Here is a 22,928-nt window from a genome sequence, read left to right on the forward strand (position 1 = left end):
CTCATTAGGAGGCAGGTCCTTCAGAGTGAGGAAGGTTAGACTGTGGAACTCCCTGCCTTCCCATATGCGCTTGATCAAGTCCAAACGTGAGTTCAGGAAGACCTTGAAGACTTGGCTTTTTAGTTAAAGTTGTACAAAAGGGGGTGGTGTTGGACGGAGCATCTGAACCAATCAAACACTCACACCCAGTCAAAAGATCTGGGTTTGATCCATCACCATTCTTTAGCCCACTCTGCCACCCCAGTTCAGACATGGCTATATGCAAATCAGTCTGACCCTGTGCCTCATGGGAACAGTCCAGCCCGAACTGCCAAGCCATGCCTTCCCTGGACCGGAAACAAGCTTCAGAGGACCGGTTTCTGGCATACCAGCCGTCTTCAGCCCGGCTTGCTTGAATCCAGTGGCAAAGTGAGCAAGGGACTCAAAAACATTCTCCTAACAACTTTAGCAACCATTCCACTCAGAACACTGATCAACAACTCATTTTCTAGAATAATTTATAAGGCATACGTAGGCCAAATGTTAAATAAAGCTGGACCCTCAAGACCCTAACAAATTCAGACCTATGGCACACAAAAAATCACGGGCACATTTATGGAAATAGTAGCTTTTCCTCAGATGTGAGATTTCATTTAGGAAATCTCCCTACTTTCTGACTACTAAACAGGATTCCATCCAGAAAGAGACACCGGTTTAGCCCTAATCTCCATCTGCCATGACCTCAAAAAACCCATAACTTCGGAATGAGGTTGCTACACTACTTCTCTTGAACCTTTCAGCTGCCTTTGTTACAATGAATCATAACACATTAATCCAAAGACTCGTGGTAGCCAGCATAAAGGGTAAATCTCTAACTTGGATCTCACCTTACCAACAAAAAAGAACAGATGTGAACTATAATGTTGCTTTCTCCACAAAATCCTACTGCATAAAAGGAAGAGTCCCTCAAAGCTCAGTGATCTCACTCTCCATTTCAACATCTACATCAAAAATACTTACCTGAACTGATCAATGTTTTTTAAATTCACCTGCCACAACTGTGCAGACAGTACACCAACACTTTTTAAATTGGAAAGGAACAAGGACATTGGAAACTCCAAAATCTTTAGTTGCTTCTTTGCCGTTGACCGTGAATGACATGAAGGCACCCAAATTGAACGCCTCAAAAACTGAAATGCCTAAATATGCCAACTGGAAAAATGATGGCCCTCTCTGATCCTGTCCTTCTCATCTAGGATCACCAGTGAAAATATCAAAGAAGGTTAGAAACCTTGGATTTTTCATTGACTCTAAGCCGTCCATAAATGCTCAAGTGGATAAGCTATCCATATCAAGCTTTCAAAGCATACCAATGCTCCAATGGATGTTCCCACACCGAGAAATCCCCCACAAGGGATCACTGAAATCGATGTCAAAAATATAGAACTACAAGAATATCGAGGTAAAAATATAGAGTACAAAAATATCGAACTCCTATCTCCAAACAGGTAAGTACAAAAATATTGAATCAAAAATATCGATGTAAACAATATAGTTAGTCAAAATATCGATTTTTTTTAAATGCTTTAAATTAATTAAAAATTAATGAAATAATAAATATAATTAACTTAAACATACTTAAAATACTTAAATAACCTTAAAATTAATAAATAAATAATGTAAGTAAAAAACAATACAAATTGTTTGGTTTTTTTTTGAAAACTTTTTATTGATTTTATAACACAAACACAAACAACTTGCAAGGAGTGAAGAAAAAAGACATCAGTATACACAACATTGCAGTACATGGTGTTGGAGCGGGAAGGACAATCCAATGAGCGTTTGTTCTATCGAGAAAGAGTCTCACAGGGGGGGGGGGCAGAAGAAACAAATTGCAACCAATTTACAATAGTATGTGGAGGAACCCTCGGGTTACGGGGATGTAGGTGCAACATCTGGGTCAGGAAGAGGAGGGGCACAGATATCGCCACGGTAAGTGTTCCACTGAGTCCATATCACAAATTGGTTTGTTAATACATATATATATATATAAATGTAATATTAATAAAAAATGTACATTATTTTTACCGTAGGATAGCGGAAAGGGTAAAATTTACTATTACCCCTCCAGTGAGTGCAACAGTAGGGAAAGCGTTGGATAGCGTAGGGGTAAAAATTACTATTCCCACTCCAGAGAGTGCAACAGTAGGGAAGGCGTTGGATAGCGGAAGGGTAAAAATTACTATTCCCACTCCAGAAAATGCAACAGTAGGGAAAGCGTTGGATAGCATAGGGGTAAAACTTACTATTCCAACTCCAGAGAATGCAACAGTAAGGAAAGCATTCAATAGTGGGTGGGTAAAAATTACTATTCCCACTCTAGAGAGTGCAACAGTAGGGAAAGCGTTGGATAGCGTAGGGGTAAAAATTGCTATTCTCACTCCAGAGAGTGAAACAGTAGGGAACGTGTTGGATAGCGTAGGAGTAAAAATTACTATTCCCACTCCAGAGAGTGCAACAGTAGGGAAAGTGTTGGATAGCGTAGGGGTAACATTTACTATTCCAACTCCAGTCAATGCAACAGTAGGGAAAGCGTTGGATAGCGGGGGGGGGGTAAAAATTACTATTCCCACTCCAGAGAGTGCAACAGTAGGGAAAGCGTTGGATAGCGTAGGGGTAAAAATTACTATTCCCACTCCAGTGAGTGCAACAGTAGGGAAAGTAAAGATTTAATATATTAATTCAAATTAATTAAATACCAATACCAAGAAATTATTAATTACATAAATTACCATTTTAATATTATATAATAATTAATCAATTACAAATAGAAATTAATATTAATAAATACATTTAATTACCTATTAATACAAACTAATTACCAATTAATTAATACAGTAAAAATAAATACCAATTAATAAATAAAAATGATTTACTTAATTACAATTAAATTACTTGCCCCCATTCTCCTATAAACCCACAACCCCCTACAGACAATAAATTAATAAAATTAACTTAATTATCAAATAATCAATTAATAAAAATAAATTAGCAATTAAAAATGTATTAATTAATAATTAATTAACAATTCAAAGTGAATACCAATAAATAAATTAACATATTTAATTAATTACAATTAAATTACTTCCCACCCTATTCCCCTATAAACCAACAACCCGCTACAAAAAATAAATTAATTAAATTAACATAATTATCAATTAATCAATTAATAAACATTAATTACCAATTAAAAACTAATCATTTACCGATTAAAAATAATTAACAATTAATTCAAAATAAATACCAATTAAAAAACTTAACATACTTAATAATTACAATTAAGTTACTTCCCACCCTATTCCCCTAAAATCCCACAACCCGCTACGGAAAAGAAATTGTTAAAATAAACATATTTATCAATTATTTAATTAATAAAATACATTACCAATTAAAAATTAATTACCAATTAAAAATTAATTAATTACCAATTAAAAATTAATTAACAATTAAATCAAAATAAATACCAATAAATAAATTAACATTTTTAATTCAATTACTTCCCACCCTATTCCCCTATAAACCCACAACCCGCTACAGAATTAGATTACCCAAAAATTAAATAACATAAAAAAACACTTTAAAAAATTAGATATTATTAAAAATTCGATATATTTAAATACCTATATTATATACTTCGATATTTTGACTTTCTATATTTTAAAAACCGATATTACTTACTTCGAAATTTTGAGTTTCTATATTTTAAGAATCGATATTACTTACTTCGATATTTTGACTTTCTATATTTTAAAAATCGATATTACTTACCTTCAATTCGATATTTGTAACCACTATATTCTGTCCATTCGATATTATGTCCATTCTATATTTTTCACTCGATATTACATCTGTTCACCCCCCACAAGGTCCATGTGACAATCGCTCTGGTCTCATCAAAACTAGACTACTCTAATGGTCTATATCATGGCTCACCTTGATCAACCATAAGAGCATTACTGAGAATTCAGAACTCTGCTGCCAGACTGCTAATTAATGTAAAACCACAAGCCCATATCTCTACTGCCCTAAGGGTCCTCCACTGGATACCAGTTGCCGTAATATTCACCTTCAATCTGCGTTTCATCATCCACTAGGTAAGCCATGTCTATGGACCATTTTTCAAGAGGAAGTCAATCACTAAGAAACCTATGACCTTGACTGGCACCCCATCTCAAAAACCCAGCTTGCAGGAAATAGAAAATGGGTGGAACATCTTTCTTTGCGTAAGTAACTAAACTAGGGAATTTCTTACTCCCAAAAATCAGACCCACTGACAACCTTCACAGGTTCAGAATACTTCTCAAGGCTCTTCCCTAGATAAATACTCACAATGCAATAACATACAGCAATATTATGAACGAAACGTTGAAAAAATAAGTACATTTTAAGTGGGCACCTATGTTCTGGCTATGTTAATATGGCTACTTGCACATAGAATATCTGGTACTTGAGTGTATACATTGTATTAGGATATAAGAATTATATATAGAGGAAAATAATACTTACAATCTGCTTTTGCTAGGACAATATATGTATGTTTAAACATTACATATAGATTTATGCTATAGAATGTAGGTAACATATATGCATATGAGTGTCTGTATATGGTTTGTATGCTTCTTTGTATGATGCCAGCGTGTGCAAATATGATTACATGGTAGCTACATGTGCCTATGCATATTGTTTTTATGATTTCTTTAAGGGTATAAAGTTTATTTATATATAAAAAATTAAATTAAATTAAATATATATATATATATATTTAAACATTTAAAATATGCCTGTCTCCTTTATGTAGAAGAGGCTGTCTACATAAATGTTTGTATGTGTATGGGTTTATGCTTCAGTTTATAAGGACATACAGATACACAGAAATGAATAAATAACAGTCTATATGTAGGCACAACATACATATGTTAGTCTGCCAATGTATATATTATCATATGTGTACATATGTATGTGTGTGTTTGTGTGTGTGTATATGCCTTGTATCGAGATATGACTAAGTATTATCTGCATATTTATGTCTACATATTTCTATACATACATGTATATATTTAGATATAGGTGTGTGTATGTTTCTATACATGTCTATATTAATTATTTATAATATATATTTATAGGTATAATCAAAACAAAACCTCCACCCTTTCTTTTCCCTCCACGCTCTGGTTCATACCGATTTTTTTTTTGTGCTAAGACATCCCAAACATGCGTTCGAAACTCTTCCCACTTTTCCATCCAACTCATCCAATTAACGGGCTCACATGACAACCACTTTCAATAACATCTCCTTCTTCCCTTTAGTAATCATGCCAAATATTATATCCCGCTTAAAAACACTTAAATACCTGAAATCCCAAGAGCACAAGGTTGACACAACTAGGCCCACAAGGAAAAGGAAACACATATAACTAACCTATTACCTAATTACCTCGAAATTTGGATTCTCGTGTAGTGTGCTACTCGCAGCAAATCACTTCAACATAGGGGTTGTAAATGTTATATGATTACAATTTCAAATGCTTTTTGCATGCGTGTTTCTGAGTTATTTGTATATTTTGCACATTTTATGCGGGAATATATCACCAGCTAGAATATAGTGGTAGTGCATGGGCAAAAAACACCACCACCCCTATTTGAGCCCAGCTGCCATAATTTAAATGACCCCTATCGTGCGTATTAGGAGAACCTGACATGTGCAAAGCGAGTTTTCTTGTTATTCAAAGATACATGTTTCAACCGTGATATGTGTAATTGTACTGACAATTTTATGATATTAAATCAAAAGGGTAGCATAGCTAAACATTAATTCAATGCATCTACTGACAATCTTGGAATCTGTTAATCGGTTTGGCATCAATGCCCCAGTTGTTCAGTTTTCCGAACACTCACTTCATTCCCTCAAAGCGGATTCTTTGGTGTTTGAGTTTTGTACATCTCACTGTTCTTCCTTTGGCTATTCATGGCCCATTGTCCGGCTCGCTTAAATAGCATTTTTAAGGTTTTTGACATACTCGAGAAGATGAGCTGTCGAAATTCAGTAATTGTGCTGTGTACACATCATGTAAAGTAAATCCCTTCTTGAGAAACACGAGATACGCATGGGCACCTCACTCCTAGCTGTTTCCCTTTAACTTCCAATAGAATAAAGCTCGCTTTGAGTGTGCGCCATTGTTCTTGGCCAATAGAGATTTGTTACTCTTATTTTAGTGAACGCGCAGATGGACGAGTGTTCAGGACACTATGTCTGGTATGTCCCTTCCTATAACATTCTAAAAGCGTTTGGAAAGAAAGTACTCTCCGTAAATGCATTTCCCGGATCGAGCGTGGTCTTGACTGCACAGTGGAATTCAGTTTCTTAGAATGTGAAATGACTTCCTTTTCCATAGCATCGTCATCAAGTCCTCTGAATGGCAGAGTTGCAACAGCTGGGGCCTCTACGGAACTACTTTATATATGAAACGACTATTTTTAGGCATGGATGTGGTAATGGTGCTTCTTTGTTGTTTAGGACGAGTGTCTTGTCAAGACAGTTTTGCAGTTGCTTTGAAATTTAAATGATTTCCTGGAACTAATGAAGAACATTGCGGAGTCATTTTCTGTTTTCAGACGCCATGAAGCTGACAACTGCTGCCAGGCTGGCTGCTTCACGAAAACACCTCTTCACCCAGAGACGTGCTTGGCTTTGGACATGCTCCTGAATCCTCTGGATGTGAGGTAATTCTTTTTCTTTAAATTTTCGGTGGAACTACACTGGAAAGAAAGCATTTTTTCAGTGAATCCCCAGGGAAATAATATACTCGTTATTTAATACTGGGGGAACTTAAATTTCTCAATTCGTGTCAATAAATACAAATAACACATTTCACCATTGGACTGCACTCCATATTTCTGCCATTTCTGAGTGCTGCATAAAACAAAACTTACTACCATCTAATGTAATTGTATTCAAATTACGAACCCAGGAAAGATGAATGGCTGTATCAGCCTTTCCAGGATCAAAACTTGTGATCTACAGAATGCTGCATTTTCTGCAGAGGGCTTTCGGCTTCAGCTATCCTGTTGTAAAAAGTGATATCAGTTTAATATTCAGCTACTTGCAGTTCTTCGGGAATCTTGAATCACTAATTTCTTGTCACGTATGTGTGTTGAATAGTAAGTTCTCCTTTCATCGCAGACATTAGACAAGATGAATTGGGGGTGTTTGGAATGTTTTTTTAATTTCCTATTTCCTTCCGTCCTAAGTTTTAATTTGTTCATTATGAAAGTTAATGTATTGCTTGGATACTTCATTTTGTAGACTTTATATTGTTGCTCTTGTTTATTTATTGGGTGACTAACAATAGAATGATTCCATCTTGCAAAGTGCAGTTGTTCCTCTCTTGAGTCTGCCTTTCTGTACACTAAATTCTAGAATATCTTTATTCATCCATTTCTCACGCTTTTCAGGCAGATTATTCAATGCAAGCAAGATGCTCCTCTTCTCAAATAGTGAAAAATTTCAATTATCTAATTGTTATTGTTTCTCTTCACCAGTGGCGCCACCACTGTACTGCTCTTCACTCTTCAAAATAACTCAACTTTAAGTTTAACAATTCAACAATGAAGACTTTCTTCTTCCCTTCTTCTACTTTCAAGTCATCTCACAATGTGTTATTCAATTTGTGCTCCATTGCCTTTGTCCACTTGCAATTGGCAACATACTATCTATCTAATTTTTTCTATTTTTGCCAAGGTTTGTTTCAAATGATTGATGTTTCTGGATACAAATGTACTATTAAGAAGAACGTATGAATGCCATTTCACAATGCTGACACTTGGGGTGAGTACATACTAGCCTAATCCTCTCATGTTTGGGGATGGAATAATATTGTCATTCTCCTACACACTGTTACGAATCAGCTTTACTTATCTGATTTGGAACATCAACCTTGAATGTTTACCTCAATCAGGTTAATATGTAATGTGTCCATCCAGACACATTAGGCGAAATGATCAAAAGTCTTTTGTGTTCACAAATGCTACAAAACTTGTGACCACCAATTAGATTCTTTCTATATACTAAATGTAAGAAAGTAGATTATTAGTTAAAGTGGATAGTAGTTCTTAACAGGTATGTCTCAAAACTTTAACCCTGAGCTGAACCCTCGGTACCAGGCTTAAATTAAGGAAAATGTGTAAAATATTTATCAGTACCAAAACAGTTGAAAAGTAGTAAACACAACACAATAAAAATCCTCCAATTTATATAAATAGAGAAAAGTTTAATGAACTACTAGACACCAAAACAATACAAATATACCCACGATGGAGCATCATTTGATACAATGGCCAGGTTTATCCCAGAAGAAGTTTACTCTGACATAGTTGTTTTCCTGAGATAAGTCCTCATCTATGGGTGTGAGCTGAATTTTAAGAGTGGGTTGACAACAGTGGCTGGCTCAAGAGAAGGACTTCAGTGGGAGCCTCAGCTCTGGCAGGAAAACTACAAATGGTCCGATCTCAGGACCCAGGAATGTGTTGTCTTCATCAGGGTGTTTCTGAGCATTGATCCTAGTAAAATCCTCTAGTTTCCAGACTTAAAAAAGGTACTGGAAGTCCGAATCTTTTCAGTGGGGCAACCCAGCAAGTTGAGTCCAACTGGCAGTTCAGCATCGGCGGTCCAGTGGTACCCTCCACTGTTTTTTTTTAAAAAGTTCAGACTAGCATAGTGAAAGGGCTGCAACATTTTGGCCACCATTTGAGGGTTAGGATACCATCGCTTAGAATCCACCACCAGAGTCTAAGGCAAATCTTGTTGGAATTGGTCAGCTGGGATTGGCAAAGATTTGAGCTTCTTGCAGCTTTTGTGTTCCTGGAGCTGAACAGAAGGCTAGCCAGCTAGCTTTGGAATTCACTCTTCTGTCCTGTGTACACATGGGGAGAAAGTCCAGACCTTAAGGTTTCTCTCCACAAGGTCAACAGCAGTTCAAGTGTGCCACACTTCCTGTGTATTTCAATGCAAAAGATTCCACAGTGCCCCTCTCTACCTAAAACTAATATGGCAGAATCTTATTTCCCTTGTGCAGAACTCTGATCAAACCCTAGGATGTGTCTTAGAAAATTAAAATTCCCCTACAAACAAGTTTTGAAATAGGTTTTCCTTCACTGTGATTGGAGCCACTCGGATTGCTTGGACAAGGACAGGAGTAGGTGTACATGTGAGTTACATCTACCAGTGACAGGGGCTGCCCCTTTGGAGCTTGAGCAGTGGTTGGGTAAACTCCCAGGCCATCCTGTCAGGTAGGATCACACCTCCTTTCAGCCAAGGCCCTTATTTCCTTTTCCAGGGAGATTCTCAAACCTCCTTGCAGTGGGCCAGCAGGCTGCCAGCTGCGGAATAACTCTGCATAGCTGCCCCCTTTCAAATGCACATTAAATATTTTCATGATTTTACAAATATTGTCCACTATTGTCTTGGTTCCGAATCAAAAGTATCAAAATATCTTTTAAGAAACTTACCCTGTGTGTTTTTGTGTCAGAAATGTTGTTGAGCGTTGACACAGTCCACCTGGGTAAGGTCACTATGGGGTTTACGCATGAAAATGCCCACTTTCTAAAAGTGGTAATTCCATAATAGCAATTTAAAATTCCATTTGACCATTTGATTGGATTTTAAATTATGATTAGTTTGAGTCCATGACCAAATGTTTTAGCTATTTCCAAAATGAAGGTATGCATTATAAGGTCCATACCTTATGGAAAGTTAGGGCCTAATTTACGGATGTCTTTTAAGCTTCAAAAAAGGTTTATTCCAAGCAAAAGGTTTAGTTTGCTAGGTTGAATTTGCAGTTTTGCAATGACACACTCAAAGCTGGAGGGGTAGACATGGAAACATGCTTTACATTGTTACTTTAGTGGGGGCGCTATAGGTGCCGCAGTTCACTAGTAACAAATAACTTACAGGCCATAGGTACACAGAGTTCCATATACCAGAAACTTATAGGTAAGTTAAATATGCCAATCTGGTCTTAGCCAATTCTACATGATTTTAGTGTTCAGAGCACACACACTGAGTGCTGTACAGCAGTGCCCTCATGGTCAAAGTCCATACACCAGCATAAAATCAAGCTAAAAGTGGAAGTGACTGCAAAAAAAGGAAATTTTCGTACACTAAATCCATTTTGTGAGTTCTGAAAGTGTTTCTAACTTGCATAATGGCTTTTAAAATCCATTCCAAAAATCAATTAGGATGTGGAACAATATGGGTATCTTGTCCTAACTATTTCACAAGAAGTACTCCACTGGTTACTTAACCAGTAAGACAGGTTAAGTGTTAAGGACAGCTCCTGAACTAACACTGGTGGAAAATCCCTATGTCACAGCTTCACATAGGGTTTTTCCACCAGTGTTGGTTCAGGAGCTGCCATTAACACTTAACCTGTCCTACCGGTTAAGTAACCAGGGGAGTACTTCTTGTGAAATAGTGTTACAACACAGGACGGTGCACTCCCCTCCCAAGTTCCTCTCGGCCCTTTAATGAGCGAGAGATCTCTCTAGCTTTATTTGTGTATCAGATATCTTGTCCTAACTACAAGTCACAATGGCATGTATCAATGATTTGGACTGCTGTTGTGGTCACAAACCATTGATCATTTACTGATAACTTAAAGGAGATGTAAAAGTTATTCTCAAAGGGAAGGTGTCCCCATGGATGCTCCATTTGGCTGGGTTTTCCTAATCCTATGTTTATGTTTAGGGATTTATACAGCACACTGCTGCCCAGGGGCTTCCCAGCGCTGGCGGTCAGATCTTATGCAGAAGGCAAAAGGAAGTTTAATGGTAGTGATTGAGGTATTAAATCCTATCTTTTAGGTGATGCAACAGTTTTCCCAGAAGATGCTGACCAGAAGGGGCTTGTTTTGCAGTTTCAAGAGGGTGGAAATTATATTGCCTTTTTAATAGGCTTTTATAACTTGAGGGGAACAGTTGAGAGGGGCTTGTTTAGAAAATTGGTTACCTAAGAGGTAACCCATCTGATCATTGGGAGCACTAGCTAAGTGTCCACCAAATGACTCCCTTTTGTAGAAGAGACTTCTAATGAGCTCTTAATGTGGCACTACTGTACACAATTCTCCAGTGGTGGCTGGTGGACTTGGAAAGTGGTGAGGCGAAAGAATCAGCGGCCACTCATCTCAAAAGCCCCTGCCACTCTACTATTCGGTGCTGTGCTCCCCGAAGTGCAGACCTCCTCAAGCTCTGAGCACCAGTGCTTCTGATACTGTATTGTGCAGAAATGAAAGAACTCATTTACACGTACATTATTACTGCATGCTTAGACAAAGCCTCAAGTCCCTGTTATGTTTCTCACCCCTCTGAACATTGCATACGAAAGCCAAACTCTACCCACATAAGTTGCGCTCTGGCCCAGCAGTGTAACTACTGTGAAACCTCTTACTAGAAAATGGTAAATGACCACGTAAATGTAAGCATAACTCACAAATCTCTGATTCCGTGCACGTTTAAGCAGTGCCACAAGTTCACCACAATTGTTTGAAGGGCACCTCTGAAACTCACCCATAACTCCCAAATTCCTTCCATAAACCACACAATAAATCCAAACTTTCCAAACCATGCATAGCAAATACAGCTTTAGAATTAAGGCTGTGCAATTATTTCAAATGTATCCTAGTTATTGAGTTTCTTGTGATGTACGTGTCTTGTACTATATGCAACATTTTCTCTGGTGGTAATATTAGATTGAGCAGATCATTCTTTGCAGGAAATGGGAAACTGGATGCGCGCTGCCACAGGCTAGAAACGTTCAGTGATTGTGTGGCCACAGATAGAGCAGGTATCTTGCATGCTTTTTGATTGTACACTTTTCATGGAAAGGACGCCAAACGTAATTCACGTAACACTCCTAATTATTGCAAGAATTATGCATATTACGCATAGAAAGAAAATCGCAATTTCGTCCACTGTTCAGTGGACCCCAACATAACATCTCGTAGGATAGTTTAAACATTATATCACATTTTGTCAAACTTAAAAGAAAAAAATATATGCAAAGCAAGTGATGTTTAAAGGAGGCAATCTGCTTCTTTCATCTTCCACGTTTCAATCGCAACACTTACACTGTAGTCATGACTTGTTAGAGTGCCAATAAAACATCACTTGTAGGACACATATAATGTATGTAAACACCAGCAGACAAATGCAAGACTATTATCATAGCCATAAAAAGTCTGCTCAAATAAATAGAGTGATCAGATGGGATTGCCCTTTATCAGCAAATACTGCTCACGTTATGTCCTTGGAGCAATAACTCATTGTACAGTGAAAGGCAGTGAGGGCACAGAATAACCGGTAATTCACAGGCAGGTCGCATTAAAACGATTGGCAACACGTCACTTATTGTGTTTTTTTTATGATAACCAGTGGTTTCTAATTGCTAAATGTAAGTGGAAATGCTTGATGGGACATTTTCTGTTGACAAGGCAGATTAGCAACAACGAAAAAAGGCCAGTCAGGAAGAGATAAAAACAATCAACATCCAACCTTTGTTTGTTTCTCGTTGATGAAGTAAGAGGACCGCTAAGAGATGCCCTGGCAGTTCACTCGAAATAATTTTCTGTATTCAGCCAAAGGGTACAGCAAGTACAGAAATAGCGTGTACAGCTGTCTAATGTGACAAATTACCATTGCTTCAACTCTAATTTGGGATGCCAAGCAGTCCAAAACTGTGGAAGAGGCCTATCTTATTCTTAAATGAACACTTTCACTCCTCACAAAACATGCGTGTCTGATACTCAGCCGTGGCTGCCTGAGGGCTGCGGCACCTCGAGGCAACGGGGAAAGTGTCTGGGCGAGGAATCTCTCGAGGGGAGTTCTCAATTCACTAAAGTTAGGAATTTTAGTCCACACGGAAAGCTATTGAAGGAGTTGAAAGCTGCAATGGGCACACCGAGCAGTGGTTGGTGCCTACCAGATGCCATCCTCTGCACTCAAAGCTGAAAGTTTATCCGCTCAGTTTAATTTCACAGAAGCAGCCGTGGCCCGAGGAGGGGGGGGGAGGGTTTTGCAGGGGGGAGGACGGGGAGGGGTTCGGGTTGTTCGCTCGGGGGGGGGGGGGCATTTATTTAAATGAATAGACTAAACACAAACTTACCAGGCATCTCCTCCGCATCACGCACATCTCCTCTCACATGGCGAAACTAACTTCCCCCGCTCTTTTGCTTGACTGGCAAGGGGCATGACTGAATGCGGCTACTAGGCTGTATGTATCCTAACATTTGACTGGGCATAGGGCGACTGTACGTCACTGCCCGAGCAGGATCCCATCTCCAGACTCCTGCATTACATTAGGTATGCGCAGCATGCCTAATGTAATGTGAGTGGAGTGGAGTGGCTGCGCAGTCGGAGTCTGGACTCCTGCTGCTCCCGCCTGCTTGCGCTGAGTGTTAGTTTTTGACTCTCTGTTGTAGTAGTGTGGGGCCCTAGGCCCACATGGTAGAAGAACTGCGACACAGACACTAGAAGTATAGTGGGTTAGTGAGCCTCGAGCACGTGCGCTTGGCTCTTTTTATTAGCTGTGTCACGTGGTCTCGTGACATCAGTGGTGGGTGGGTGTTAGGTGTACATTACATGGTTAACCCTTAACAGTGTCAGCTAGGACACTACATTCCTCCCAAACTTTAATAAAAATTAAGGAAAGGCACAAAGTCCGAGCCTGTGGGAGGAAGTTCATAAATATACAGTAATTACAAATTTACAGTGAGTCTCTTCAGCTGCTTGCTTGATGACGGTGATGGAAATTGCTGCAGAGACTTTATTTCTTCTTGGCTCGACGTCCTGGTTCTCGGTGGGCGTGTTCTTCTTTGCTTGCGCCGTGGACGTGTGGTGGTCAGTCCACGGAGATCTTGCTTTTGAGGATGACGTCAAACAGGATGACCAGAAGTTAGACTTGGATGGGGTTGTCTTCAGCTGGTCCGTCGGTTTCTTCACTGTAGGCAGCTTGGCTTTACTTTTCAAAGGGTGGAGTGTTCGAAGGACATTCTTCTCACTAGGACGCCCCTCTCGCGGGTGTTCTCCTGCCACGAGATATCACCGGAGGCCCTTTTGCCAGGTTTCCACTGGGCCGGGTATTATTCCACAGCGTTGCTCCAACTCCACAGTCTGCGTGTGAATGGAGGAGTCGATGGGGGTACTACCTCGCAAAGTCCGTAGCTCCACCTGAAGGGTAGTTGTTGACTCTTGCCTTTGCGCACAAGTTCCTCATCTTCCTGGGACGTGCAGGTTAGACGGCGATGGACTCATCTCTCGTGTTGGGACCCTCTGCCACCGGTGTCCCTGAGGCCTTTGCCCCTTGGATCTCCACGGGCTGGTGTGGATTGGTCAGTTCTCCTTGTTCAGGACATCTGAGCTCCCTCAGCTTCCAGACTTCCGCTCAATCCCAAAGGTGGGTGTTGCCAATGGTCCGGCCTGTGCTCTCCTACCGTCCACGGGTCGTCGGGGTCTTGTGAATAGGTGCCTGTTCTGTTCTTGGTGCTATCAGTGTTCTCCAGGACGTGCGGGTCCCTGTACACGATGTTGTAGTGTGTCACCTCTTCTTCTTCTTGTAGGTGTGTGGACTTCTTACACCTCTCTTCACCTTTTCCAGAAGTTGTTGATGATGGCGTCGTGCCACATGACTTCTTACTTCAGTTCTCTTCTTCAAGGCATCGTGCCACGCTTCTCCTTTTCACGACACAGTGCGGTCACCTTTCTTCCTTTGTCTTGCTGACCAGGCTTCTTCAAGCAGCGTGCACTCCGCCTGTTTCCTTCTGGTCTTGTCCTGTCTTTAGGACACTGTCTTCTCTCCACTCTTCGGTGACTGGACCGGTCATTACGATCTTCTTTCTCGTCTCCGATTACTTCTAGTTACTCTTGGTGTTGCGTGCGTCTCTCCGGGTCTTCTGATCTCTCGGTACACGGACGTCTTCTGGCAGGACATATTCATCCTGACTTGGCAGAATTTCTTCTTTCATTTCTAGCGATCATTTTGGGTGATCGGCTTTTGTTTGGGCGTCCCTCTGGCTTGTCGGATCATCCTTTTTCCTGGGCGATCTTCTTTGCTACCAGATGGGGTGGACAGCTTGCTCTTCGTGAGTCTTCTTGCTATCCGCGACCGTTGGGATCGCTATTGGTTCTGCTGCAGTGCTTTTGCGTCGGCGCAGTTTCTCCTGCGCTCTTCGTGTGCTCTGTTTTTCCGGAGGGTTAGCTTCACCTCTCCCTGGACCTTCTCCGGTGGATGCACTTCTCGTGCTCGCTTCCGGTGAGGCTCTTTAGCTTCTTGGGGCGTTCACCTTGCTTGGTTGTTGCGCCTCCTTTTGGCTGCGGGGTAACTTTGCGTTACTCTTCCGGTGCACGTCAGTGTGCAGTGTAGTGGCAAGTTCTTGCTTCACTTGGTACCGTCGTGATACATCTTCAGTGTAGCTTTGTTCCTTGCGGTTCAATGGATTCTTTGGCGTTGTCGCTCTTCCACTTGCGTGTCGCACTTTTCTTCTTCACACTTGGGTACTTGCCTCGCCTGTCTTCTGGTGCTTTGGGTGTGGCTTCCTTACTTTCAGGCGCTGTCCTGTACTGTCCGCGTCCGGGGTACACTTGCGCTCTTCCAGTCGGTTGCCTTTGGATCTTGCTGCTTGCGGTAGACGTCTTGACTCTTCCTCTCCGTCCAGCGTGAGGTTGTCTTCTGCGATTGCGGTGAGCACCTGTGGCCACAGGCGTCACTTCTGCCGCAGTGTTGGGTCTCTGTCTTGATCCGCGTCGCTGCAGGCTTGCTTTCCTTGTAGGCTGTCCCTTGTGCTTACTTGTGCTTGTTTCCTTCTTTGTGCTTCTTTTGATGTGCAGTTTCCCCTTATGTCCACTAGACGGCAGTGTAGGATTTAGAGTCCCTGCAGCAGCAGCTTACTTCTTTCTTGGAGAGTCCTTGTCCCGGGCTTGCAGGACCTGCTGTTTGAAGTGTACAGGACAGGAGGGGGCTGAAGTCTCTGCTGACCAGAGGTAAGTGTCTCTTTTTTTTTCTTGGAGACAGTAGGCACAACTTGGGGGCTGCGCCGATTGCGGTGGAGCCTGTGTTTTGTTCAGTTGCACACAGCGCTGGCTGCTCACAGGCTGTCGGTCCCTGCCAGCTCTCTGGTGTGTCTCCCAGGTTCCCCTGTCCTTGTGGCCACATGGGGGCATGTCACTGCCGTGTAGACCTATCGCAGGTGGGCGCCGCATCATTTACTCACGCCCGGCAGCTCTAGGATGTCTTCTGCGGTTTGGGCGGCAAAGGTCATACACCGTGGTTCACACACCGTGGTTCACAGCGCTCCTTGCGTGTCAGGGCGCTTCCTTGCGGCGCTGGCGGCCGCCAAAATTTTCAGGGACCGGCAGCTGTCCTTTCAAGTATATTCACCCGCCGCTGCTCTCCACACACGCTGCGCGGCGGGGGCGACGCTGCTTTGTGGTAATGTTTATAGGGGGGGGTCGCCTCTCACCAACGCGGCCCCCCATGCACTTCTCGGCGCTCCGGCTCTTTTCCGGCTGGTGCGCGACTCTCGCGGGTGAGCTCCGCTTAGAGTGCAGACTCAAAGGGCCTACGCATTTCCTCTCCCCGCCCGCGGCAGCTTCTTTTCACACGCTGCGCGGGGCAGGGGATGATTCAGGCAGGCCGCGGGTGGGCTCCGCTGGCACTGCTTTATATTAAGTTTATGTTCGGCTGCGTCTCTCGCGGCAAGGTGCCATGGCAATGCGGGTGGGCTCCGCTTCGTGTATTTACATACGGGGGTCGCTTCGTGCAGGCCGCGGGTAGGCTCCGCTGGCACTGCGTCCTACAAAGTTTATTGTCGGCAAGGCGCCATGTCCTGCGGGTGGGCTCCGCTTCTGTGCGATTGATGAGGGGGGTCGCTTCTGGCATCCGCGACCCCTTCGGGCCATTCACATCACCCGGGCTCACCTCTGGCCTACGGGCCTCGTGATCAGCTGCGGCCGTGGCGAGTGGGCTCCGCCCGGTCAGCGCTCCGCTCCGGTGGAGATCACTGCTGCTGCGGCCGGCTCGGGTGAGCTCCGGTCGGTCCGCTTGGGGCACAGTTGCGGCCGGTGCAGGTGGGCACTGCCCAGTCCGCTTCTTCTCCGATGACTCGGCCCGGGGCACGGCACACGCCCCACGGGCCTCTCGCCGAAGGTCACTTGCTGGTGGGGGGGGTTTGCTCATGGCACGAGCAGCATTCCCCTTCTTTTCCCCCCCCAACGTTAATGCTGGTGCACGCATGGGCACCGGCTCCGCCTCGTCGCCATTGTAGTAGTGTGGGGCCCTAGGCCCACATGGTAGAAGAACTGCGACACAGACACTAGAAGTATAGTGAGTTAGTGAGCCTCGAGCACGTGCGCTCGGCTCTTTTTATTAGCTGTGTCACGTGGTCTCGTGACATCAGTGGTGGGTGGGTGTTAGGTGTACATTACATGGTTAACCCTTAACAGTGTCAGCTAGGACACTACATCTGTCATGCTCAATTGAGGTTGTGAAGCAGCTGCCAGCAAAGGGCGGAAATGTAAACAGACGAATTGTCAAAGCTGTCAATTCGTCTGTTTACATTTCTTGCTGCCCGATTAATTTTGAGCAGTCAGTTTGCTTTTGCCTAGTGTGGCGCTGACCCGTCGCCCCCTATGGACCAGCCGCCACTGCAATTCTCTTCAGTAGAATCTTCCTAAATATTCTATGCATATACTCATTCACTTTCCCCTGACTTTAGTTGTTCGGAATTCAATAACTGAACTTTAGTTTTGCTCACACAGTCAATCCAAGCATTCACCAATACAATTGTGAAACGTTTTTTTCTACGGAAAGGTTTGACCTTCATGAAATATTCAAGGACTTCTACCCTCTCTAACACTCAGGCTTCAGCATTCTCGTTGCAAAACCTATTAGCTCCTCACCTTTGTGAAAGGATATGGAGAACCAGGTCTTTGTAACATCCTGCTGCACTCAACACAGCTACTCCCTTTCTAAAGCACATTAAAATGTTTCATGGTTTTCAAACATTGTCCACTATCTTCTGAGTTCCCAATCAGAAATATGAAATATATCTAAAAAGAAAGTACCCTATGGGCTTGTGTGTCAGCCATTTTGTTGAGCTTTGACATATACCAAAGGCCTATTAGTTCTTCTTGCCAATCATATTACTAACAATTCCTATCTCAGGCCAATTCTCACCCCACTTAATCCCTAAAGGGCCTATTCACAAACTGCATGAAGTATTTCTGCTTACTACAAAACAGTATTCACTAACATACATTTGGAGACATCTGCTTCCACTACTCCTGTCTTTATTTTGTAGAGACTGTCATAGGTGTTAAGATTTCCATACACATGGGTCTACATTTTAGCAATAATTGTGGGAGGGACAAGAGAAGTAGCTGAAAAATGGGAAATACTTACAGCTAAATGGGAGGGCTTTAGAAATATGAAATTAGGATTTTCGAGAGTGTCATGCAAATACAAACACTCACCCATAAAAGAGTAAGCATATTTGCTAATCAAAAAGTGCACTTTTAATATTACTACAGCCTAAGCTGTCCCAGATCAGTAGGAAATGTATTCTAGCTCACTCCTAGAGTAATTCCATCACCACACACATTTCTACTCAAAGACATCACAGCACGCTCCAATAGAAATCAATGGAGATAGGACTTAAAATAACACCCTATCAATATTAGGTTAAATTGTTAAAATGATGTTGGCTCTTAAACATAAGTATATTTTATTTAATGGTAAAATGTATATAAACAATACATGATTGTTATGCTATAATATTTATTAATACACCTAATTTAATATTAAAAGTAAATTAAACTCTTACACGTGTGAAAAATAATTTAAATTGGCTAAATGCATAATTGTTAATGAATATGAATGCATTTTACACAAACCTAAACATTTTACTGTAGGTGGGATTTTAAACATTATTCTTTAGGAAATGTTATATAATACTTAAATGCATCTGTTTTAAATAATTTAATAAACAGTAAGTTAATTTATTGTAGTAATGTTTAGAAATTCCAGCTTCTAATGTTACTACAGCCTCAACTGTCCTAAAACGATAGTAAACATATTCTAGCTCGCCCTTAAAGTAAATTCAGCACCACACACAGTTCCACTCTAAGACATCACATCACGCTCCCATGGAAATCAACAGGGACAGAATTTAAAATAACACCATATAGGAAATTCAGTTACATTGTTACAATTATTTTGGCTTTTTAAAAAAAAGTATATTTTGTTTAATGTAAAAATATATAAAAGCAATAAATTATTGTTATACTATAACATTTAATAATACACCTAATTTAATATTAAAACTAAACTAAACGTTTAAACTGTTGTGAACATTCTTTAAATTAGTCATATGCATAATGTTTTATGAATATTAATGCATACTGCAAGAAATGAACATTTTACTGTAGGTGGAATTTTAATAAAATATTCTTTTTTTTTTTAAATGTCTTTATTAGATTTTATACCAAAAAAGACAAGACGATACAACACATAATACAACACCCTCCCCTCCCCCTCCTGTTGGGCAGATTATATAAGGAAAAATAAGCAATAAAGCATATATATAATAAAAGTAAAAAGTAAACTAATGAATTAGCAGATAATCATTCAAAGACAGATGAACATAAGGTTACAGAAATACAGGTGACAGTTAAATCATTACAACTAAATTGCTACTGAGATTGAGACCATTCTATTAAAGGTGACCAGATTTTTAATCCTTTTATCCGACGCTTCCTGCCTTTAGTTTTATATATTGCCATTTCTAGGTTAAAGATTGCTAACAGTCTTGAAAACCACTGTTGATATGAGGGGGCCATGGTATCTAGCCAGGCTGATGCTATGCAAATTCTCAATATGGCCATCGAGATAAAAATCAATTCATGACCGACATTCTGGTTGGTAAGATTTGTTATGCCCAAGACAACTGTTTCATCAGGTAGGGTAACCACTATTTTGAGAATCAATGAGAGGAAATATTCAATTCGTGACTTAAGAGGAGTTAAACAGGGACAGGAGGAAAAAATGTGTACACAGTCCGCATTTTGTAAATTACATCGAAAGCAGCATGTACCTCTCCCACTACCTCATTTGGAGATTCTGTCCGGAGTGTAATACATAAAGAAGCATATTCAATAAAACTGTGTTTGTAGTTTAGTTGACATAAGAACCGTTTGAGATAGCCCATATGCATAATCAAATTCTTCTGTGGAAATAGTGATTTTACTTTGCCATTTCTGAGTGATTTTCTGTATATCATCCGTAAAATACATCAATAATAAATTATATAACCCCCCAATCCTGAATTTTTCCTGAGAGTGGCTTAGAATGTCGGCTATGGTGTTTTTATTCAAGGTTCCCTCTCCTCTTGTACCTCGTGACAGAAAATCTCTTATTTGGAGATATTTGGAGAAGTCTCTCCATTCCAAATGATACTTATCTTTCAAGGATTCAAAAGAATATAGCCCCTCTGAGGAAAAAAAACATCCTATATGAGTGATTCCGGCTGTGTTCCACCTATTGAGGCAGGTATCTTTAAATATTTCTGGTAGGGAGGGATTATTTTGAATAGGTGTGTAAAAAGATAAACGTCCCAGACCTACCATTTTCCTCACAGATTTCCAAACCTTGAAAGCTCCTATGAGAGTTTTTAATCTCACTTTTTTGTGGTAGCTATCGAAGAGATATCTCCAAAGATAGCCAGTGCTTTTATCGCCCAGTATTATTTGATGGATTGAAGGGGCGTCATTATCCACCGCTGTCCCTGTCTCATCAAGATGAAAGAGCTCATGATTATGTAACAAAACTGTTGCCCAGTAATATACCTTAAGATTTGGAAGGGATAATCCTCCTCTTTCTTTGGGGAGCGTCAGCAGTTTGTAGGCGCGGCGGGGCTGTGTGTACCACCAGATAAAGTTCGTGAAGATACGCTCCATTGTTTTAAACCACTGGTCTGAAATTTCCAGATTAATGGCTCTAAATATGTACAGAAGTTCACCCGTCCGATCAAAGAGAGATGTAAATTATTGATACGGCGTGAAGGTTTCAGGTTCAGGTCGACGAGGTTCCCTAATTCAAATGTAATAGTGACCCCTAGATAAGTAGCTGATTCTGTTATCCGTGGATCTGCCATATCACATTTGTTATTGATAATTATTTGTGTTTTCCCTTGGTTCAGAGCATACCCTGACACTTTCCCAAATCTTTCAGCCTCTAACTCAATGATAGGCATAGCCAACTTTGGGTTAGCAGTGACAATCGCAATATCATCGGCATATGCTAGTGTCTTTGTGGAATATCCATGTGTCGAAATAGCGGTTATATTCCTATTATATTCCAATCTCCGGATAAACGGATCAATGTAAATAGCTAACAGCAGCGGGGAACATGGACATCCCTGCCTAGTTCCTCTCGAAATTATTAGTTATTTAGAGATGCAACCGTTGACCATCACCATAGCCCGAGGACTAATGTAGAGTTTCTGAATTGCCTGTATAAAAGCCTGCTTGAATCCCACCCGGGACATAGCCTGCCAGAGGAATGACCAGGAGACCCTGTCAAAAGCCTTCTCGGCGTCGAGTAGTATTAACGCCATCGGGTCTCCTGTCACCTGGGTACTGTCAAATAAGCTGATTACCCTCCGTGTGTGATTGGGTGGTGTCTCTCCCGGGGATAAAGCCATGTTGAAATTTAGATATAACTTTATGAATAATTGATGAGATACGATTAGCCAGCAGTTTAGAGTATATTTTGGAGTCTGCGTTTATTAAAGTAATGGGGCGATAAGAGCCCAACTGGTCCGGGGGTTTATTTTTCTTGGGGAATATGACAATTTTTGCCCTTGACCAGGAATTGGGGGGTTGCCCTCCTCTGAATAAGTGTAGGCATATGTTTAACAATATTTCTTGAAGCTGATCCAGAAATACTATATAAAATTCTAATGGAATAGCATCTAGTCCAGTTGCCTTCCCACGGGAGAGATCCTTAACTGTTTTTACTATTTCCTCTATTTCGGGGGCCTTCTCCAAGCTTTCCTGATCTTCTGTTTTAAATTTATTACAAATATCTGTTTCTAAATATTCGGTAATCTTCTCTTGATCTATTTCTCCCTCTTCTGTATATAGAGCACTATAAAAGCGCCAGAATGCTTCTCTAATCTTCCCTGAGTCGGATATCCTGCCTTCTATAGGGTCCTGGATTGCCTGTATAACATTCTGTGAGGTCTGCTGTCTCATCCGGATGGCTAACTGCTGACCAACTGCTTCACTAACCTCATATATTTTTTCGCGTTGGACAGTAGCTTTTTTAACTGCTTTGATGGTATATACATTTGCAATTGCTGCTTTGGCTATTGCAACCTGAAGTTGAGCATTGGTTATCTCGTCTGTGGTAAAAGACCCTCTTGTTACCCTTATAAGATCCTTCTCCACCCCCTTTAACGTTTTTTGTAACAATCTTAATGATTCTCTTGCATGCATGTTAGTCCTGAGTGAATATTGTATAGTTTCTCCCCTAATTCCTGCTTTTAGGGCATCCCAAACGAAATCTACCGTTGTGCTCCCGGTATTCACCGCTAAGAAGTTAGAGATCCAGCTTCTCATGTGGTTGCAATACTCGTTCTCAAGGAGCAGAGATCTCTCAAATGTCCAAACTTGTTGTGTCTGTGTCAATGATGTTGCCTCGACTGTAAGTAGCAAAGGATTATGATCCGACATGATACGGGGTAGCTTTTCTAATTTGGACGAGGATTTCACTGAATTAGAAATTAAAAATAATCCAGCCTGGCATGTGTATGATGTGGATTTGAGTAAAATGTGTAACCTGGATC

The 22,928-nt window shown here is 41.1% G+C and overlaps 1 protein-coding gene across 1 annotated transcript in view; it reads left to right on the forward strand.

Annotated features, from left to right (window-relative positions):
- The first annotated feature begins 6,483 nt into the window (after positions 1-6,483).
- Positions 6,484-22,928, forward strand: part of LOC144827680 (protocadherin-20-like) — a 114,207-nt gene continuing 97,762 nt past the window's right edge. Inside the window, exons 1-2 of the mRNA XM_078685911.1 lie at positions 6,484-6,759; positions 7,778-7,864. Of these exons, the coding sequence (XP_078542037.1) occupies positions 7,796-7,864 (69 nt within the window). The 5' untranslated portion in view covers positions 6,484-6,759; positions 7,778-7,795. The remainder of the gene's footprint in view (positions 6,760-7,777; positions 7,865-22,928) is intronic.

The sequence above is a fragment of the Lissotriton helveticus genome, chromosome 4_1, assembly GCF_964261635.1.
Source record: "Lissotriton helveticus chromosome 4_1, aLisHel1.1, whole genome shotgun sequence".
NCBI classification, from domain to species: Eukaryota; Metazoa; Chordata; class Amphibia; order Caudata; family Salamandridae; genus Lissotriton; species Lissotriton helveticus.